We start from the raw sequence: 18,676 nt of genomic DNA, 5'->3' as shown, positions 1-18,676 counted from the left end.
TTGCACAAGTGCTACGTAAGCAGACTCCTTTGTATTGTGACGGCGTTTTCGTAGCATCCTGCCAGTGAACCGTAACTGCTGTTCAATAAAAGCCCTTCGCTAAGTCGTTGATCTCAGTATACACCGACGACCATAGGCGCTATCGCTTCCACTAAGTAACCGCTCGCCCGCTTGCAGTGGACGACGTTATGCGGGCGGTACAGGCACTCCAGTCTGTTTGCTAGCGTCCAGCAGCCAAGATACCTTCCATCACAGTGCTAGCTAGGAGGCAACTGCCAACTGGGTTATCAACATATCGCGTACAGCCAGTTGAAATTTCTAACACCTATTCGGACTAAGGCAGTCTTTCACGTGTCCAAGGTGCATCGTGGAAATAGCGTGTCAGTGAACGTCCGCTCGGGACGCGAGCAAATAAAAGTACCTTCTTAACAATGAAATTCGCCAAACAGCCGTCTAATTCAGATACTATTTAATTTTATTTTCGCTGCCAGTTTCGGCAATTCATTATGCTATCTTCAGGCCCCATATGCACCTCTAAAAAATAATCGATATTGGCGTCCTTGGGCCCATATGTTTCTGGATGTGGTGGATTCATAGCTCAAGTGCTTCCTTCGAAGACTTGACTGCGAGAGTTCAGTCAAGTCTTTGAAGGAAGTACGAATTCATTACATCAGAAAAATATGGCCCCAGTATGCCAATATCGATTATTTTGGATAGGTTCATATGGGGCCTGAAGATAGCATAATGAATTGCCGAAGCTGCTAGCAGAAATAAAATGAAATGAAATAACATTTAAATTGCACGGATGTTTGGCGAATTTCATTGTTAAAATATTTGATCAGCCGCTGTGCTGTGCCCATAATGGGTCAACAGAAAAGAAAAATACTTACTCGCAATTCTTGTTTTGGATCTTGGCTGTGGACTAAGTAGGAGAACTCGACAAGTGCCATCGTCCGATTTCCCATGAACTTCGCTCAGTGAAAGAGGGATCAAAATAAGCAAACACGTGTCTCGGCTTATCCGTATGTACTCGATCGTTTCTGATATAGGGACGCTCAAAATTTTCGAGTTACTTTATGTGCTTTTTACCGCACAATATCTGTAGACAAAATGATGGCTCAGTGGTTAGCGTGGTGGCTTCTTAATTTTGTGTCCCCTTTTCGAAACGCGATTATTGTTTTATTTATTTTATTTTTATTATTTCGATTTATCTACCCATGTTCGTAGAATGTTTCTTATCAGATTAGGACACACAAGGATTTTGTATCAATTGTTAAATTACAACTGGATTTCACAGTAAGCGTCATACTTTTATAACATATGTGTGTATGGTATGTTAAGGGGTTACAATCTTTTTTTAAAATTCTTATATACTGATATTTCGTTCTCATATCAGTGCTTATATTCTGTTCATTTCTTTTTTCTTCAGAAAGATTTGGTGCATTCCCTTTGACGATACCGATCATAGGAACATTGGAAATACACACATTCCGAACACCACAAGCATCCCGCAAAGGCAGGTTTACCACAGTGGCGTTTCTTCGTCTGTATCTCACTTGGGAAAGAAGCGTCTTTAACATCGCTAGAGATTTCACGCATTGGCAATAATTTCGCGGCAAACCATGTATAACGGATCAGTTTTCCGGAAAGTGTTGCTTGCCATTGATTATGAATAAAGGTACATTACAAGAATTTTACCGAAATAAGTTTCTCACCTTTTTTTTCAGTTCATTCATGTGACCTACAATTAGTAGACGAACAAGAACAACGTTATATCAGTATGCAGTGGAAAACATTTGTATACTAATCCTTTACAGACGTGGATATATAAATGAAAAATTAAAGTAGTAATCAGGTTTCGAATACGGAGTGCAAAATTCAAAAGCTGCAACGTTAGCCACTGTGCCGTCACTTTGGAGGTACCACTCAGTAAAAGGCATGTAAAGTACCTCTAAAATTCTGACCGTTTTTTCAGAAACTGTTGCGTATCTATGGAAAAGCAGAGACACATGTTCGCTTGTTTTGACACTTCTTCCACGGAACGAAGTTTCTGGGAAACAGGGTGATGGCATTTGTCGTGTTCTCCTCATGAGCAGCGTTACGTTTGGTTTTACAAGATTTTATTTACTTGTAATGCCGTGCTCGAAACAATAATTTCCACCAGTGCGTAGGTCGCAGCTTCGTTTATCGTAGTAAGAATAAACTATATTCCTCTTGATTCGTTATGTGTCTCCTGTGGATGACTCAGTCTAGTCTCAGAGAAGGCATTTCATTAACATTTTTCCAATATACTTTTTATGTTTATTGAACCGCTCATGTACATTATATCTCTCCCTTGTATTTTTTGCCGTTAATATTTCATTCAAGCGAGCATGCTTATTGCGGTATTTCCTTTTCCATTTTCATGGGAAATATCAGCTATAGATAAAAAAAACTCCTTCAGTACAATATAATTTGCTGTTGTTGCGGGTACATATGCACATATATACTGTAGATCATAATAATAGTGCGTGTAAACTCAAAGTTAGAAGTCAAGCATTACAAGTAGCATGGCATATTGGATTGCATTACATAAAGTTTTCCATCTGTTTTATTGCTTCAGTGTTTTTTCTAATTAATGGTGGAGTCAGAAACAGTGAACTGCGGGATTTTCTTTCAGTCTCTGGCTGTAAAGTGAGCCGTGGCAGAGGCCAGCTCAGCATTGATAGCTGTTGCAGCGAAGATTCTGTTGTCGGCACATTGTGTCATCTGCACTCTCGATTTGAAACAGAAAAAAAGACAGTTTAGATATTAAGGTTCATGTAATGTTGTATTACATAGACAAAAAATTTAATTTCACATACAATCTCTTTAACATTTACTACAAGGCTTGGAACTTTAATAGTGGCATATGTTTATTTACAGCTTGTACAAAATAGATATGTGATTCAGAGTTTTACTTACCTTCAAAGTAGTTACGAGCATTGTGTATAACCCGTTGACAGTGATGTGGAAGTTGTAGGATACTCTTAGTAGTGCGAGTTGTGTTGACAGTTCGAGCGACGCATTCTATTGCCTAACAAATTTGTAGCAGTTCTGAAGCGAATGCCTTGAAGTGTTTCCTTCATTTCAGAAATCGAGTTGAACTCGTGAGGGCTTAAGTCAGGGGATTGCAGTAGGTTGTATAGCACTTAGCAGCCCCATCAGTCAAACAAATCAGTAACAGCTTGCACTGTACGTCCTTGAGCATTGTCCTGCAAAATGATTGTCAGGTCCCACAGAAAGTGTCATCATTTCTGTCTCTAAGCTGGTCGTAGGTTGTGTCCCAAACCCAAAGACAGAAGTGATGACACTTTCTGCAGGACTTAACCATCATTTTGCAGGACAATGCTCAAGCGCTTTACAGTGCAAGCTGTTACTGATTTGTTTGAATGATGGAGCTGCCACGTGCTGTACCACCTAATGCCCTCCACTGACTGCAGCCCTCGTGAGTTCACCTCGATTTCTAAACTGAAGGAAATACTTCACAGCATTCACTTCAGAACAGCTACAAATTCGTCGGGCAATAGACCATGCCATTCGAGCTGTCGGTACATCTGGCACTGCTAAGGGTATCCTACGCCTTCCACATCACTGGCAATGGGCTATACACAATACTGGTGACTACTTTGATGGTCAGTAAAACTGTGAAACATGTACCTATTTTGTACGAGCTGTAAATAAATAGTTGCCACTATTAAAGTTACAAACTTCATATATTACAACTAAACTTTCTCACGTATCATCGCATAGTCGGGCAGTACAGCAATGTGAAAGCTGCAATATCTTGTCACACTATAATTGGGACAGGTGAAAACTACATTGGCTTCCTTGAGCGTTACATTTGTTCCAGGTTATCGCCTATTAGCAAATCGATACATTTACTACTTTTACGAGAAATCTCCTCATCTAAGATCAGTGAGAAGTAGATTATTTTTAGCTAAAAAAAGCAATGTTGTCGTGGAAAATGTAGTTGTAGTTCCAGAATGCTGTGGACTTCATACGAAAACAAAATATTGTGGCTAGATATGGTGTATTATTATCATAAAAAAACCTAATTTGAAATCCGTGAGAAAACATCCCTTAACAACCCAAGAAAAAACGTATTTGCGATGTGAGAACACATATTCATGGTATGATACCATATATTTATTTATACATTACCACTGTTCTTGTATGCATTCGTTTATAAATCAGCATTTGTTATTAGTAATTGAACATGATACTTTTTTCTGAAAACAGGAGTTCCATTCTACCCAGCAGTGAAAGTGTGTATTGAAATATTTGATTGTTCTGACTTTTGCATAATAAAATCTTTAAAAAAATGCACAGTTCTCATGATATACCCATTTTTTTAAAATTTATGTACGAGTATATTCTGAAACCTCTTTCACAATGCTCTTCTGACAGTTGCTACATGTAGCCATCTATGTAATGGGGGTAAAAGTGAAGCACACAGTGAACAGTGCAGTGTGCTTTGTGTACACAGTTCAGTCGGAGGATCAACTCAGACTTAAACTGTGTGTGCTTTACCACCTTAGGGTAAAAACAGTAGTCAGCACAGGAAGCTCCTGCTGAATTGGCATACACTACATGCAACAGTGTCATTGGAACTTTCAGCCACCATCATGACACACAAAGATTGGATATCTGCTTTGTAGTGGTTGCATGTGGCCAACAGTACCACTGATGGCTGCTGCCTTCAAATTATGATTAATACACTCCTGGAAATTGAAATAAGAACACCGTGAATTCATTGTCCCAGGAAGGGGAAACTTTATTGACACATTCCTGGGGTCAGATACATCACATGATCACACTGACAGAACCACGGGCACATAGACGCAGGCAACAGAGCATGCACAATGTCGGCACTAGTACAGTGTATATCCACCTCTCGCAGCAATGCAGGCTGCTATTCTCCCATGGAGACGATCGTAGAGATGCTGGATGTAGTCCTGTGGAACGGCTTGCCATGCCATTTCCACCTGGCGCCTCAGTTGGACCAGCGTTCGTGCTGGACGTGCAGACCGCGTGAGACGACGCTTCATCCAGTCCCAAACATGCTCAATGGGGGACAGATCCGGAGATCTTGCTGGCCAGGGTAGTTGACTTACACCTTCTAGAGCACATTGGGTCGCACGGGATACATGCGGACGTGCATTGTCCTGTTGGAACAGCAAGTTCCCTTGCCGGTCTAGGAATGGTAGAACGATGGGTTCGATGACGGTTTGGATGTACCGTGCACTATTCAGTGTCCCCTCGACGATCACCAGTGGTGTACGGCCAGTGTAGGAGATCGCTCCCCACACCATGATGCTGGGTGTTGGCCCTGTGTGCCTCGGTCGTATGCAGTCCTCATTGTGGCGCTCACCTGCACGGCGCCAAACACGCATACGACCATCATTGGCACCAAGGCAGAAGCGACTCTCATCGCTGAAGACGACATGTCTCCATTCGTCCCTCCATTCACGCCTGTCGCGACACCACTGGAGGCGGGCTGCACGATGTTGGGGCGTGAGCGGAAGACGGCCTAACGGTGTGCGGGACCGTAGCCCAGCTTCATGGAGACGGTTGCGAATGGTCCTCGCCGATACCCCAGGAGCAACAGTGTCCCTAATTTGCTGGGAAGTGGCGGTGCGGTCCCCTACGGCACTGCGTAGGATCCTACGGTCTTGGCGTGCATCCGTGCGTCGCTGCGGTCCGGTCCCAGGTCGACGGGCACGTGCACCTTCCGCCGACCACTGGCGACAACATCGATGTGCTGTGGAGACCTCACGCCCCACGTGTTGAGCAATTCGGCGGTACGTCCACCCGGCCTCCCGCATGCCCACTATACGCCCTCGCTCAAAGTCCGTCAACTGCACATACGGTTCATGTCCACGCTGTCGCGGCATACTACCAGTGTTAAAGACTGCGATGGAGCTCCGTATGCCACGGCAAACTGGCTGACACTGGCCGCGGCGGTGCACAAATGCTGCGCAGCTAGCGCCATTCGACGGCCAACACCGCGGTTCCTGGTGTGTCCGCTGTGCCTTGCGTGTGATCATTGCTTGTACAGCCCTCTCGCAGTGTCCGGAGCAAGTATGGTGGGTCTGACACACCGGCGTCAATGTGTTCTTTTTTCCATTTCCAGGAGTGTAGATACCCAGAGGAGGATGCAACAGAAATTTACACTGCATTTGTCCAGGAAACTTGGAGGGCAGTGTTGACTAACAGTACATTACTGTCTTGAAACAATCAGTTTGGCCTCTAGGAATCCATTATGAACAACAGAACTAACACCGCATACTCTCCCCCTGCACCAAGGGATGTAAAGAACACTGGAGTGGAACTGCGCTCATTCACATCTCTTCATCAGTGATTGTAGGATTTTTCAGATGTCCGGTTATAGTTGTAGAAAGCTGCAGACAAGGCCTGGTACCATTGCACATCTCAGGCATGCAGTCCTACAGGCTCACATTTCAGCAAGACAATGCCTGCCTGCACACAGTGAGATTTTCTACTGCTTATCTTTGTGCCTCCCGAATCTTGCCTTCGCCAGCAAGGTTGCCAGATCTGTCCTCAACCAGCTTGGAATTAAGCAGATCTAACGTGCCAATTGGATAGAATTTGACAGAATATCTGTCAGAACATCCAACAGCTCTATCAATCAGTGCCACGCTGAATAACTGCTTGCATAAGGGCCAGATGTGGCCCAATGTGGTATTGATTTGCTCAATTTCTGAAGGCTTTTGTGTTGAATAATCATTCAGTTTTTCTGAAATTGCAATCTTTTTTTGTCTGTACATGAACAGCACAGCTACTGACTTCCATCCCATTTTGATAATTCCTCAGTGATGCATCCCTGTTTTTTTCCCTAATTTCTTTCCATACCTCTTTGTTAGTTCCTCAGTCTACTCACTTGGTCTTCACCTAAGTTTGTATTAGATTTTAATGAATTCCTCTTTTTCAGAAATACTTTTCTTGCAATAGCCAGTCTGCATTTTATATCTTCTTTACTTTGGCCATCATCAGTTTTTTTACTGCCCAAACAGCAAAACTTATCTACTACTTTCAGTGTCTCAATTCATATTCTGATCCCCTCAGCATCACGTGATACAGTTTGGCTATATTCTATTATCCTTGTTTTACTTCTGTTGGTGTTTATCTTATAGCTTCTTGTGAAGTTCCAGTCAAGCCCTCTTTCATGGTGTTTGTCTTCCTTGATTGATTTAAAGTGTTAACAGCAAACCACAAAGTTTTTATTTCTTCACCCTGAGTTTTGTTTATATGTATGTGTGAAATTGTGCTGTAATCCCAGACATGATGAGAGACTGTGTTATTAGAAGTACGCATTTTTTCTAACGAGATTTAAGAATATCATAAGAAGTAGAAAAATACTTATGAACTCTTTTTTCACAGATGAAGGAGGTGTGTGGTGATCACAATACTGAAATCACATTAAAGGTGGAAATCAAAATCCCTGTCCAATCTCCAGATTTAGATTTTCTGTGTTTTTCTTAAATCATGTAACATGAATGCCTTGTTGATACCTGTCTTCATTCTCAAATGGCAGTTCTTCATCTCTGAATACCTTCAGTGTCCACACTTTTTTTACGCTCTGTAATTTGTGTCCTTTTCACCATATGCTTTCTGAATGGAATCTTGATGAGTGTAGATAGCCATAGGAAATTTACTAGGGTCTGGACCCTTGTAATTGTTGCCTGTTTGGTCGTGGTAATTAAATCACTATGGAGCTCAATCCAGATGCTCATAGTAGTATACATGACAGTCTCTTTCCTGCTTTTCAACATAAGTTTCTTTTAACACCATTTTACATACCAGAAAACATTATTACAGAATGATGTAATAGAAAGGAAGGAAGCAACCATCTCACTAATGTTGTCAACCAGTGTGTATGGAAAATTTTAATCTAGATGACTAGAAGGGGCATCAACAACGGAGAGCACTATGCTGGCCAAAACAATTCTCATTAAATGGTTTTCTTTATATAAATTAGAATAAATATAGTTGTTCTAATGTACCTGCATTGAAACAAACAACTTTCAAATTTACTTTCTTTGTCAAATGAACTGCGGTCTGAAATCCTTACTATGTGAAAAATTTTCAGACAATTTTTTTGTCCAGAATGTGGAGCATGTTAGTGGAGGTTCGAGAACTTTATTATTGATTTTGAATAAAATGCCAGCATTAGTTACACAAAATTATTTTTGACCTTTTTATTTCAGTTTTAAAAATTGTGACTGAATTTGACCTCCAAGGCTATTATCCAGTGCTTGTGTCAGACATCCTGAGAATGACTGATTCAGTCATTCTTTGTTCTCTCAGGATGTCCGACAAACGACTAATGGGTAGTGGCCTTTGGGATGGAAATCGGTCGTACAACTGAATTTTCAGAAAATTTTGAAACACACTTTCTCCCCTTTATTTTCAATTATTTTAGTTATTGTTATTTCCAGAATCCATGTTAGAGGTCATTGTTGAATAGAATACAGGTTTTCCTGCTTATTATTGGTTCGTCTCACTGTGAAAGAAATTTCATTTTTTTCTCAATTAATTGCAGTGTGATTTAGAGGTCAAATGTGTACCAGTGAGTGACACGTTTGACTCTCTCCTCCAAAAACTGAGAACTCCCAACAGTTTCTCACTATCAGTGTGTAAGTGTCATCCATTCTACTGTGATGGCTGGTGCCTGAGGTATGGCAGTGACCCTGCGGTCTTTACATGTACACTCCTTAACTAATGTGTCTTAAGCAGCTCACTACACATCTGCAAATAGTATATGCAAGAACACTGTAAAAATGAGATGGTCTTGTACATTAGTCTCACTTATTACTTCTTGAGTCTCTGAATGGAGCTGTGGGTGTCATTTCCTCATTTCTGGAGATTTTGTTAGCATTTTTGCACCTGAAGATACATTGGTGACACCCAAGATGGAAACAGCTAAAGAAAGTGGGAATTCCATCATAGATAAGACAAAAGCCAAGCCTGTTTGTTGAGGGTAAATGCAAGTAAGCAACTGAAGCATAACATATCACAAGTCATGGACTTGATCAAATAATATTCTTACAGAATACCAAAGGTGTCTCTTGATTCCTCAGCTAGAAGCATTTGAGGAGGACTAATATTTTCTTTGATCTCCATTCTTATATTTGACATATTAACAATCGTAGATGAATTTAAGTGATGACTGATTCAGTTAAGCTGCACAGTCAAAGAACAGATCCATTTCATTTCTGAATCTAATTTTCTCGACTGTACCATCATCTATTCAACTCAAAACAAATTTTCATTTTGAGGGGAACCAAGCTATTTCTGGAAATTATAACTGCCATAACTTGTGTTGATGTTGACAGATTTTCTTGTAATGAAACTGTTTTTCCTTGCAGTAGCTTTTAAAGAGCTCATAGCTACAACCATATCAAGTTGCTGATGATTCGTGTATCCACTCCACCTCTATGACAGGAAGTGCTCAGCATTTTCAAAAAGCACATGTTGACACTTTTATCTAGTATTAGGATACATCATTTCATAATGCACTGTGTATAATAAAGTTCTGCAGTATGGTGAAAGGTGGAAGTGAACCCTCTGCCAAATTCTGTATGGTTCTTGGTGTTACTTTTAGTATGAGTGATAAAACAGTTCCTAATACCTTCTGAGCAGTAGGTGTGCCTCTCTTTGGATAGATTTATTTTACTGCTCGCCATGAGAGCGGATGCTCTGTGCAAAGCACAAAGATAGCTAAAGTGACAATACTGAGTGTGGAGGTCGCACTTGCTCTCTGTGCAGAGCTCCTTTCCAAGTACATGTCTGATAGAGACAGAGCTTGCTTCCTCCACTCTTCACCCACTTCTCATAAACAATTCTCAGACAGTGGTATATTGTTGAATCGTCCAGATGTTTGTTTCTAGTCAGGGTCAGTTCAAGAACATTATTCCACCCAAGCGACTTTTGTTTCGATGCACCCCCCCCCCCCCCCCCCAAAAAAAAATCCCTTTTTGCATCATAAAGTTTTTACTGTGTCATTTTTCATTGCTAATTCACGCACTATATGCGGTGGTCAGAAACAGTCTATAAACTTTTATGTGTTGCTGGGTAGGTTGTGCTGAGAAGTAATTGTTAAGAAAAATAATTCAATATGGTGCACACACAAATTAATGCGACCCACCAGAGACAGTGTCGCCAAATATGTGCTTCATTTGGTTACTTGAAACTGAACAAGAAAGCTGTGCATAAATTGAATAAGAGACAGAAGTAAGGATCAAAGATGAATAAAGGCCAAGCAATCTTGTGTGCTCTCTGCTACGCTGTGAGAACAACAGACACTAATTGTATCTGGCAGACTGCTTGAATTTGCACGCATCAAGGGCTGATTGGCTAGCTTCGATGCTAATTAACTCGGAAACTGCGCAACATATCACATTTTTCCCTTAACAATTATTTCTCAGCACAACCTGCCCTGCAACAACTTTACAAGCTTTCCAGACTGTTTCTGGCCACCCTGTATGCAAATCTGGCACTTGGGGCACCCCAGCTGGATGCCCCTAGTGACTGTTACTAACTGTGATTAAGTCCTGTGTAGAAATGTTACAGTTATCTCCATGTGTCACCTGGGCATTAAACTGGCCCTCTTTCCACTCTGCTGTGACCAAGGGAATAAAAACTGTCATCGGATGGTACGGGCATTTCAGGATACTATTCTGTCTGATCTCTGGCCTCTAGTACATCCCTTTTTTAGTCTTGTGTTGTGTTTTGCGTTTTAGTAACTTCATCATTTACTTAGTAGGTGGGCATCCCATACATGATTCATGGCTGTTGTTTCATTCCTTCCAGATGAATGTCCAGATGACAGTGATGAAGATGTGATCACAGACTACTTGTCAGAGGACCAGCCGTCCGTTGAGTCCAACTCTGGTGCACCAATGGCAGTTAATAAGCATGAAGTTCCCACGATTAGTGTCACTCCTCATTCACCTGGTACCAAGGTCTATCCAGTGCTGGGTAAGTCCCCGTTTGTGCACTTATCTCTGATATTCAGTAATATTGCAATGTTTCCAGATTATTTAAATATGTAAATTGTCTCCATGTGCCTCCTTAAATACATTTATCAGTGATAATAAGACTATGATAGCAACTATGACTACTGGTTTTACAAGGAAAGTTAAGAAAGGTAGGAAGATACTTTTACTTGGCAAGAGTGACAGGATACAAACAGCATAGTATCTGAGTAGTCACCATCAAATATTCACTGATGAGGACAAAAATGTGGAGCACAAATGGAACAAATTCAAAAGAATCATTCAGTATGCCATAAACAATTATATTCAGAGCAAGGCCATAAGGGATGGGAAAGATCCACCATGGTTTAATAGCTGTGTTAGAAAACTCCTACGTAAACAAAAAGAGCTTCATCACAGATTCAAGAAAAGTCAAAACCTGGCTGACAAATGAAAGCTGAACAAAGTGAAGACAAGTGTAAGGAGAGCAATGAGAGAAGTGTTCAGTGACTATGAAAGTAAAATTTTTTCAACCAGTTTGCGTAAAAACCCTACAACCTTTTGGTCTTGCATAAAATCAGTAATCAGTTTGCAGTCCTCTATTATTCACTCAGTGACCGTACTGGTACCAAAACTGTAGGAGGTCATAACATGGTCCCTCCTTTCAATCATCACACGATCATCAAAATGACAGATATTTAGAGTAACCCATCACAGAACAGAAGAGAACATCACATTTGCTTAGTAATGGAAAGGCATCAGGAGAAGATGAGACACTGACAAGATTCTATAAAGATTATGCGAGAAAACTTGCTACCCTTCTAGCAACAGTTTATTATAGATGACTATAGTAACAAAGTGTACCAAGCGATTGAAAAAAAAAGCGGGTCATTCCCATTTTCAGGAAGAGTTGTAGGACTGATGCACATAATTATAGGCCTTGAACTGTTGGGTCAGTCAGTCATAAAATTATGAAGAGTTGTTAATGTTCAAGAATTACGACTTTTTGGAGAATGAAAATCTCTACAAAAATCAACACGGATTCCACAAACGCAGATTGTGCAAAACTCAGCTCACTCTTTTGCTCTATGAGATCCATAGCATTGTTCCTGAATGAAGTGTGATAGGACCATTACTGTTTACAGTGTATGTGAATGATCTGTTAGAAAGTGTCAGAAGAACCTTGAAACTGTTTGCAGATGGTGTGGTTGTTTATAACAAAGTAGCAACACCAGAAGAGTATCAGTTTGTGGAATGAACTGCAGAGGATTGATGAATGGTGCACCCTCTGGCGGTTGATCCTGAACATAAAAAGATGTAACATATTGTGCATACATAAAAAAAGAAAGCCACAACTATACAACTACACTGTTGGTAAGAAACTGCTACAAACAGCCTCTACCATAAAATACCTAGGAGTAACTATCGAGAGCGACCTTGAATGGAGTGATGACATGAAACAACTAATATATTCGTAGGAAGAATCTTAAGGAAATGTAACTAATCCAGGAAGGAAGTGGCTTAAAAGGCGCTTGTTTGACTGCTTCTTATCAATATGGAATGTGGGATCCTTACCAGGTAAGCATGATAGAAAGTATAGAGAAGATCCAACAAAGAGCAGGGCATTTCATCATGGGATCATTTAGTCACTGCGAAAACGTCGCAGACACACACAACAAACTCCAGTGGCAGATACTGCAAGAGAGGCATTGTGCATCATTGAGAGGTTTAATATTAACATTTTGAGAGAGCATTTTCCAGGAAGAGTCGGACAAGATATTACTTCCTATGACTCACATCTTGCAAAATGACTTTTACTGTGACATTTGAGAAATTAGAGCAAATACAAGTGCTAACCAATATCCAATGATAATTTGTCCCACATACTATTTGCGAGTTAAACAGAGAGGGGGAGGAAGTCACTCAGTGGTACCAGAAGTACCCTCCACCACACACTGTTAGGTGGCTTGTGGAGGGTGATGTAGATCCATTTCTTGTTAAATCCAGACTTGGGTGGAATTTGAGCCTATTTATGTGAGGCCTTAGTTGAAATGATTGTGTTTCAAATGCATTAATGCTAACTAGTTTCATACTGAAGTCAGTGACATCTTGTAATCGTACATTAGCAGTACCTAGCAGATGGCTCTATTGTGGCTCCAAGTTTACTGGAAAGTTTTTGCTTCCTCCAATATTATCATATACTTTGTGCTGTATCAGTTTTCTCAACAAATTATTTGTACCCTGTACACAGATTTTACAGTTGCTTGCCTCTAATGCCTCTCTCAGCTTGGCGCTCGAAGCAGCCATTTGTATCCTAGCCTTAAATCGCCTCTGGCTGTACTACTAGACAGTCGGGCCAGGCAACTTTCCCTACAAATTTCAAATCATTTAGTTGCAACAGTGTCCGCAGTTGACATAAACTTCTTGAAGGAGAGGAAAAAGAAAAGTTCCCTGCATCAGCTGTTTCTCATTGTCATTTTATTTTTGTGTTGTGCACTACAATGTTTCAGTTGTGTAGCCTTTCTCAGGTAAAATGTTTAACCTATTAGCTACTTGTATTTTGGATTACGGTCATTTTCATGCCCAGTCTGTGGTTGGCTGGCCACGAAAGCTGCAGCCTTGGTATTTGATACAGTACAAACAGTAGCACAGAACATGCTATTTATTCTTGTCAGATAGTATTGAATGGTACGCAGTAACACTGAATTAAAATTAAAAACATATATAGTTAATGGGTTAAATGAATGTAAAATGAGATGCTATATAACTGATTTTGGGAAACCTTCTGAACCAGTTGTCCCAACATTTAATTTAACGGAGATCTCGTGTGTAGTTTACTTGGAGAGTAAGTATGCATTTTTTACTGGAGATATCCGTAGCTTTCACCTTTCAAATCAATAGAGATGCTGTTCATGGTAGCTGATATTTTAAATGACATGTTGGCGAAATTAGAAATTACGTGAACAATAGACTGGCCCATACAAAAATTGTTGACTGCCAAGAAGAATAAAATGCAGAAGAGGAGTGAGCTGATACTGTTGTGTATGATGCATCCCTCCTGGATAAATGCAAAGATGATCCCAAATGTTCAATCAGCAGTCCTGTGAAGGCTGCAAGTTCCTGATTACAGTCAAAAATTGAATTTGAATTGTTGAAAATTTATTTATTTATTCGTTCTTTTTTATTACTGATGTATACATCAGTAAGTCATGTGTGGGCTCCTGGCGATTTCTGAAAGTTTTGTGCTATGTATGACATTAAAACAGCTGTTGGGGTAAGCTGTTTTATTTTTCATGAGTATTTGCTGTTTATCATAAAGTAACGTGTATGTTCTTAAAGCATACTTAGTTCTTTTATATAATTTTTCAGAAGACAACTTGCAGCATCTCCATGAGATACATGAAAATGTGCAGCAGATGAGAGACCTGAATACACAGGCAATTCATGCAATACATGCTCAGGTATGCTTGTGTCATTGTTTATAAACTTTTAACACCAATTAACGTAATTATTGAACATGTTGTTAATTTGATTATTTGTTGGGAAAATATGGAAAGGAGGAGTTGGTGGTGGTGGTGGTGGTGGTGGTGGTGGTGGTGGGATTGGGGGTGGTATCAATTAAAATGTTTTGTTAGAGTGACAACATTACGTAGATGATGACACTTAGCATTTTAGTTCAGAGTTACCTTTGGGTCTTACAATACAGGAAAGCAGGTGGGCTATGAACTGGTTTAACATTTTGTCAGATTAATTATATGATACAGAAAAGGCAGACAACATAATGTATCAAATGTATAAAAGATTAATATTTGCCCGTGTGAAAATGGTTTATAGAGAATTGCTGTTAACAGTGATGTACTAGATTAGGAAGGAAGTGAACACTGATGGAGAAGTACTATAGACAAGTTATATGGTAGGAAGAATATTGCAAACACAGAGTAGTAGCTGAAAGGAAGAGATGAATCTGAAGTATCACAATTGTATTGCGATCTCATTTTACCCATTTTCCACTCTTTATGTTTTCTTTGTTATTAACCAATTGGTTTTTGCATCTCTAGCTATGCGGAAACTCCATTTCCATAGTCTACGGCAGACAAGAGTGCAGGTACCAAGAAAATACCGTAAAAGACTGATTATGTCTGTGAGTCCTTCCTATCAATCAGATTTTGAGCAAGATTACCTCTGAGAAAACTGAAATATTCTCCTGTCTTGTTCAGTTCTCTATACGTTAGGTACTTCTGCATAAATATATTGAGTAGTGCAGTTCCATTATTTAGAATGTCTCACCAGTGTAATCTGTCTAGCATTTCTTTTATGTGTGAAGATTTTTTTGTGGTCAAGAAATCTTTTAATCTTTTATCTTATCTCTAAAAAGAAAATCTCTAAAAATTTGCAGCTGCCTCTGTGTGCCATTACACCACACTGAAACAAAGTGATCACCATACATTAGTTCTATAATTAGTTCTACTGGTTTAACTGAACTTCGGTAACTTAGATGTATAGTTTTTTTTTCGGTAACTGTAAAGTTTTACCATGAGTGAGAAGTGTGGGACTCTGTCATAGGTTTGTGAGTAGTGGGTTATGGTGTGGAATTTATTCAAAGCATTTTCATTAGGGGGAATGCAGTGGGGAAGCCAATGTACATTATAGTGAGATCCTCTACTGGAAATGCAGAATCTGTAGTAGAAATAAGTTGTTAGAGGAACAGGAGTGTAAGATCTGTGCCCTTAGGGTGCAATTACAACATGTAAAGGAGGAACTAGATACGTTGAGGGGGGTTAAGGGTGGTGGGGAATGGGAACTGCCTCTTGGAACTAGGCAAGAAGGCAGCTAGGAAGAGGAGGTATTCAGTTAAACTTTGCATATATACAATCGATTTGACCAACTGTCAGAGTTTAGTGGAGTGGAACCTCGTGTAGCTGTAGATGTAGGGAACATGCTGCAGTCCTCAGCAGTTAGGAGGGCTAGGTTAGTTGCAAAGTCAAACAGAAAGGAGGAGGTTCTGCTGCTAGGTAGCTCGCATGGTAGAGGTGTGGGCCAGCAGTTGCAGGAAGTGTTGGGAGTGAGTACCAGGTCACAAGCATTGTGAAGCCTAGTGCAGGGTTGGCTCAGGTGACTAACAGCATAGGGGAGTTATGTAGGAATTTTATGGAGGAGGATCAGGAAGTGATAGGGGGTGGAGCAGGGAACAGTCTTGATAGGGATGGGGAATATGATGTAGGTGGTGACCTGGTAAAGATAGCTACTCAAACTGGTGGCCCTAATGTGCATTTCATGCAACTGTTTCAGCATCCTGATCGGCCTCATCTTAATGTGGTTCTTAAGCGTGTTAACATGGGGCTGTGGAGGGCGCTAATGGCAGAGGGCATGGGTCACATCTCAGTGGTGCCAGATGGGTCTATCAGTAGATCGGGATCACACTAGGCATGGCCTGCACATCAATAGGTATGGGAAGGGGAGGCTGGCAAAGCTTATTGGTGGCAATGTAGTGGGTGGTGGTGGTGGTGGTGGTGGTGGTGGTGGTGGAGGATCACTCATGGAAAAATTCCTGTAGTAGTTGGTGTTAGAGCGGCACCTTTTTTAGATGGAAGTCAGCTGATAGGTATACCTGCTTAAAGGAAGTACCACTAAGTGCTTACTTTCTGAGGATGTAATACTTCCAAGTATTTCATCAAAATATAAGAGGTATTAGGGATAAAGTTAGTGAACTGCTTATAGATGTTGACTCTGAAATTATTGGTATATCAGAGCACCACATAAATAATTTGACAATTCAGAGGCTTCCTTTACCAGGATACAGATTAGCTGGCTGTTTTTCAAGGAGTTCCTTGTGGGGTGGGGGGGGGGGGGATGCGGGGTAGGGGGTGGCTATGTACATAAAAAACAGGATTCCATTTGAATCCATAGACGTATAATGGCACTGGGCTGAACAGATATTTGAATGTTGTGTGGGGCAGTTGAATTTAGTAAAACTAAATTTCTAATTGTTGTTGTTTATAGATCCCCTAACTCTGACTTCGGAGCTTTTCTGCTCAAGCTGGAGAGGGTTCTTGATTCACTTTGTAGGAAGTACCAGAAATTAGTTGTATGCGGAGACTTCAATATAAATTTTGTGTATAATGGTGCAAGAAAAAGGATGTTGGTAGATCTGATAAATTCATATGATCTGATGCAGATTGTGTTTCTTTCAGGCCATGATGCACAAATTTTAACACTAAAAGGCTGTAGTACTCAAACAAATGTCACATTTAATTACAAACTATATAGGAAAGTTAATCCAACAGCAATAGAGAGTTTTCTAAACCTTGTCAAGGAACAAGAGTGGCAGGATGTTCGCAGTGCCAGTAACATAGATGACAAGTATAATGCTTTCCTTAACATATCCCTTGTGCTCTTTGAGAGTTGCTTTCCACTAGAACGTTCTAAATAGGGTACTAGCGGTAATAGGCAGCCCGGGTGGCTGACTAATGGGATAAGAATATCTTGTAGAACAAAGTGGGAATTATATCAAAATGTTAGAAGTAGTCACAATCAAGCTACAGTAGCCCATTACCAACAGTAGTGTAAGGTGCTTAAAATGTTATTAGGAAGGCAAAGAGTGTGTGTTACGCAAATAGAATAGCTAATTCACAGGATAAAATTAAAACCATATGGTCAGTTGTGAAGGAAGTGTCTGGTCAGCAGCACAAGGTCTACGATATAAAGTCAGTTCGTAGTAAAAATATTTCTGTTACTGATAAATCAGATATATGTACAGTAATTAACAATCATTTTCTGAGCATTGCTGATGAATTAAATAAAAATTTAGTTTCTCCAGGGAATCATATAACTTTCTTGGCTAATGATATTTTCATGGATATTAATAAATGGTTTAAAGCCAACTCACTGACATTAAACTTTGAAAAGACTCACTACATGCAATTCAGAACCTGTAAGAGGTTTTCACCCAGCATATGCATAAAGTATGAAGAAGAGCAGATAGAAGAGGTTGACAGTCTTAAATTCCTAGGATTACAACTTGATAATAAATTCAGTTGGGAGGAGCACACCACAGAACTGCAGAAACGCCTTAACAAATCTGTATTTGCAATTCGAGTGTTAGCAGACATAGGTGACATAAAAATGAAAAAGCTTGCATACTTTGCCTACTTTCATTCCATAATGTCATATGGTATAATATTTTGGGGTAACTCTTCAAGTCAAACAAAAATTTTCAGAGTCCAAAAGCGTGTAATACTTATTATTTGTGGAGTAAAATCACGGACGTCATGTAGAAACCTCTTCAAAGAACTGGGTATATTAACCACTGCCTCTCAGTATATTTACTTCTTAATGAAATTTGTCCTAAATAATATATCTCTTTTTCCAACAAACAGCTCAGTTCATACATACAATACCAGGAACAAAATTGATCTGCACAAAGACTTAAAAGCACTTACTTTAGTTCAAAAAGGGGTCCACTACTCAGGAACACTCATCTTCAATAATTTGCCAGCAAACATAAAAAATTTAGTTACAAATAAAGATCAATTTAAAAGGAGCCTGAAAGACTTACTAGTGGCCAACTCCTTCTACTCCATTGACGAATTTTTTAATAGAAACAAATGATGTATTGTGTATATACTAATCTAATCTAATCTGGCAAATGCCTTTCCGAG

General features: G+C 40.1%; 1 protein-coding gene across 1 annotated transcript in view; it reads left to right on the top strand.

The window, feature by feature from the left end:
• The window catches only part of LOC124797862 (rho guanine nucleotide exchange factor 18), a 605,682-nt gene that overhangs the window by 302,190 nt on the left and 284,816 nt on the right, over positions 1–18,676 (top strand). The window contains exons 3-4 of the mRNA XM_047260933.1: positions 10,855–11,022; positions 14,388–14,479. Coding sequence (XP_047116889.1) covers positions 10,855–11,022; positions 14,388–14,479 — 260 coding nt within the window. The remainder of the gene's footprint in view (positions 1–10,854; positions 11,023–14,387; positions 14,480–18,676) is intronic.

Source organism: Schistocerca piceifrons, chromosome 5 (assembly GCF_021461385.2).
Source record: "Schistocerca piceifrons isolate TAMUIC-IGC-003096 chromosome 5, iqSchPice1.1, whole genome shotgun sequence".
NCBI lineage: Eukaryota > Metazoa > Arthropoda > Insecta > Orthoptera > Acrididae > Schistocerca > Schistocerca piceifrons.
Note: the sequence above shows the minus strand (reverse complement) of the source record. Positions and strands in the feature narration are given on the sequence as shown.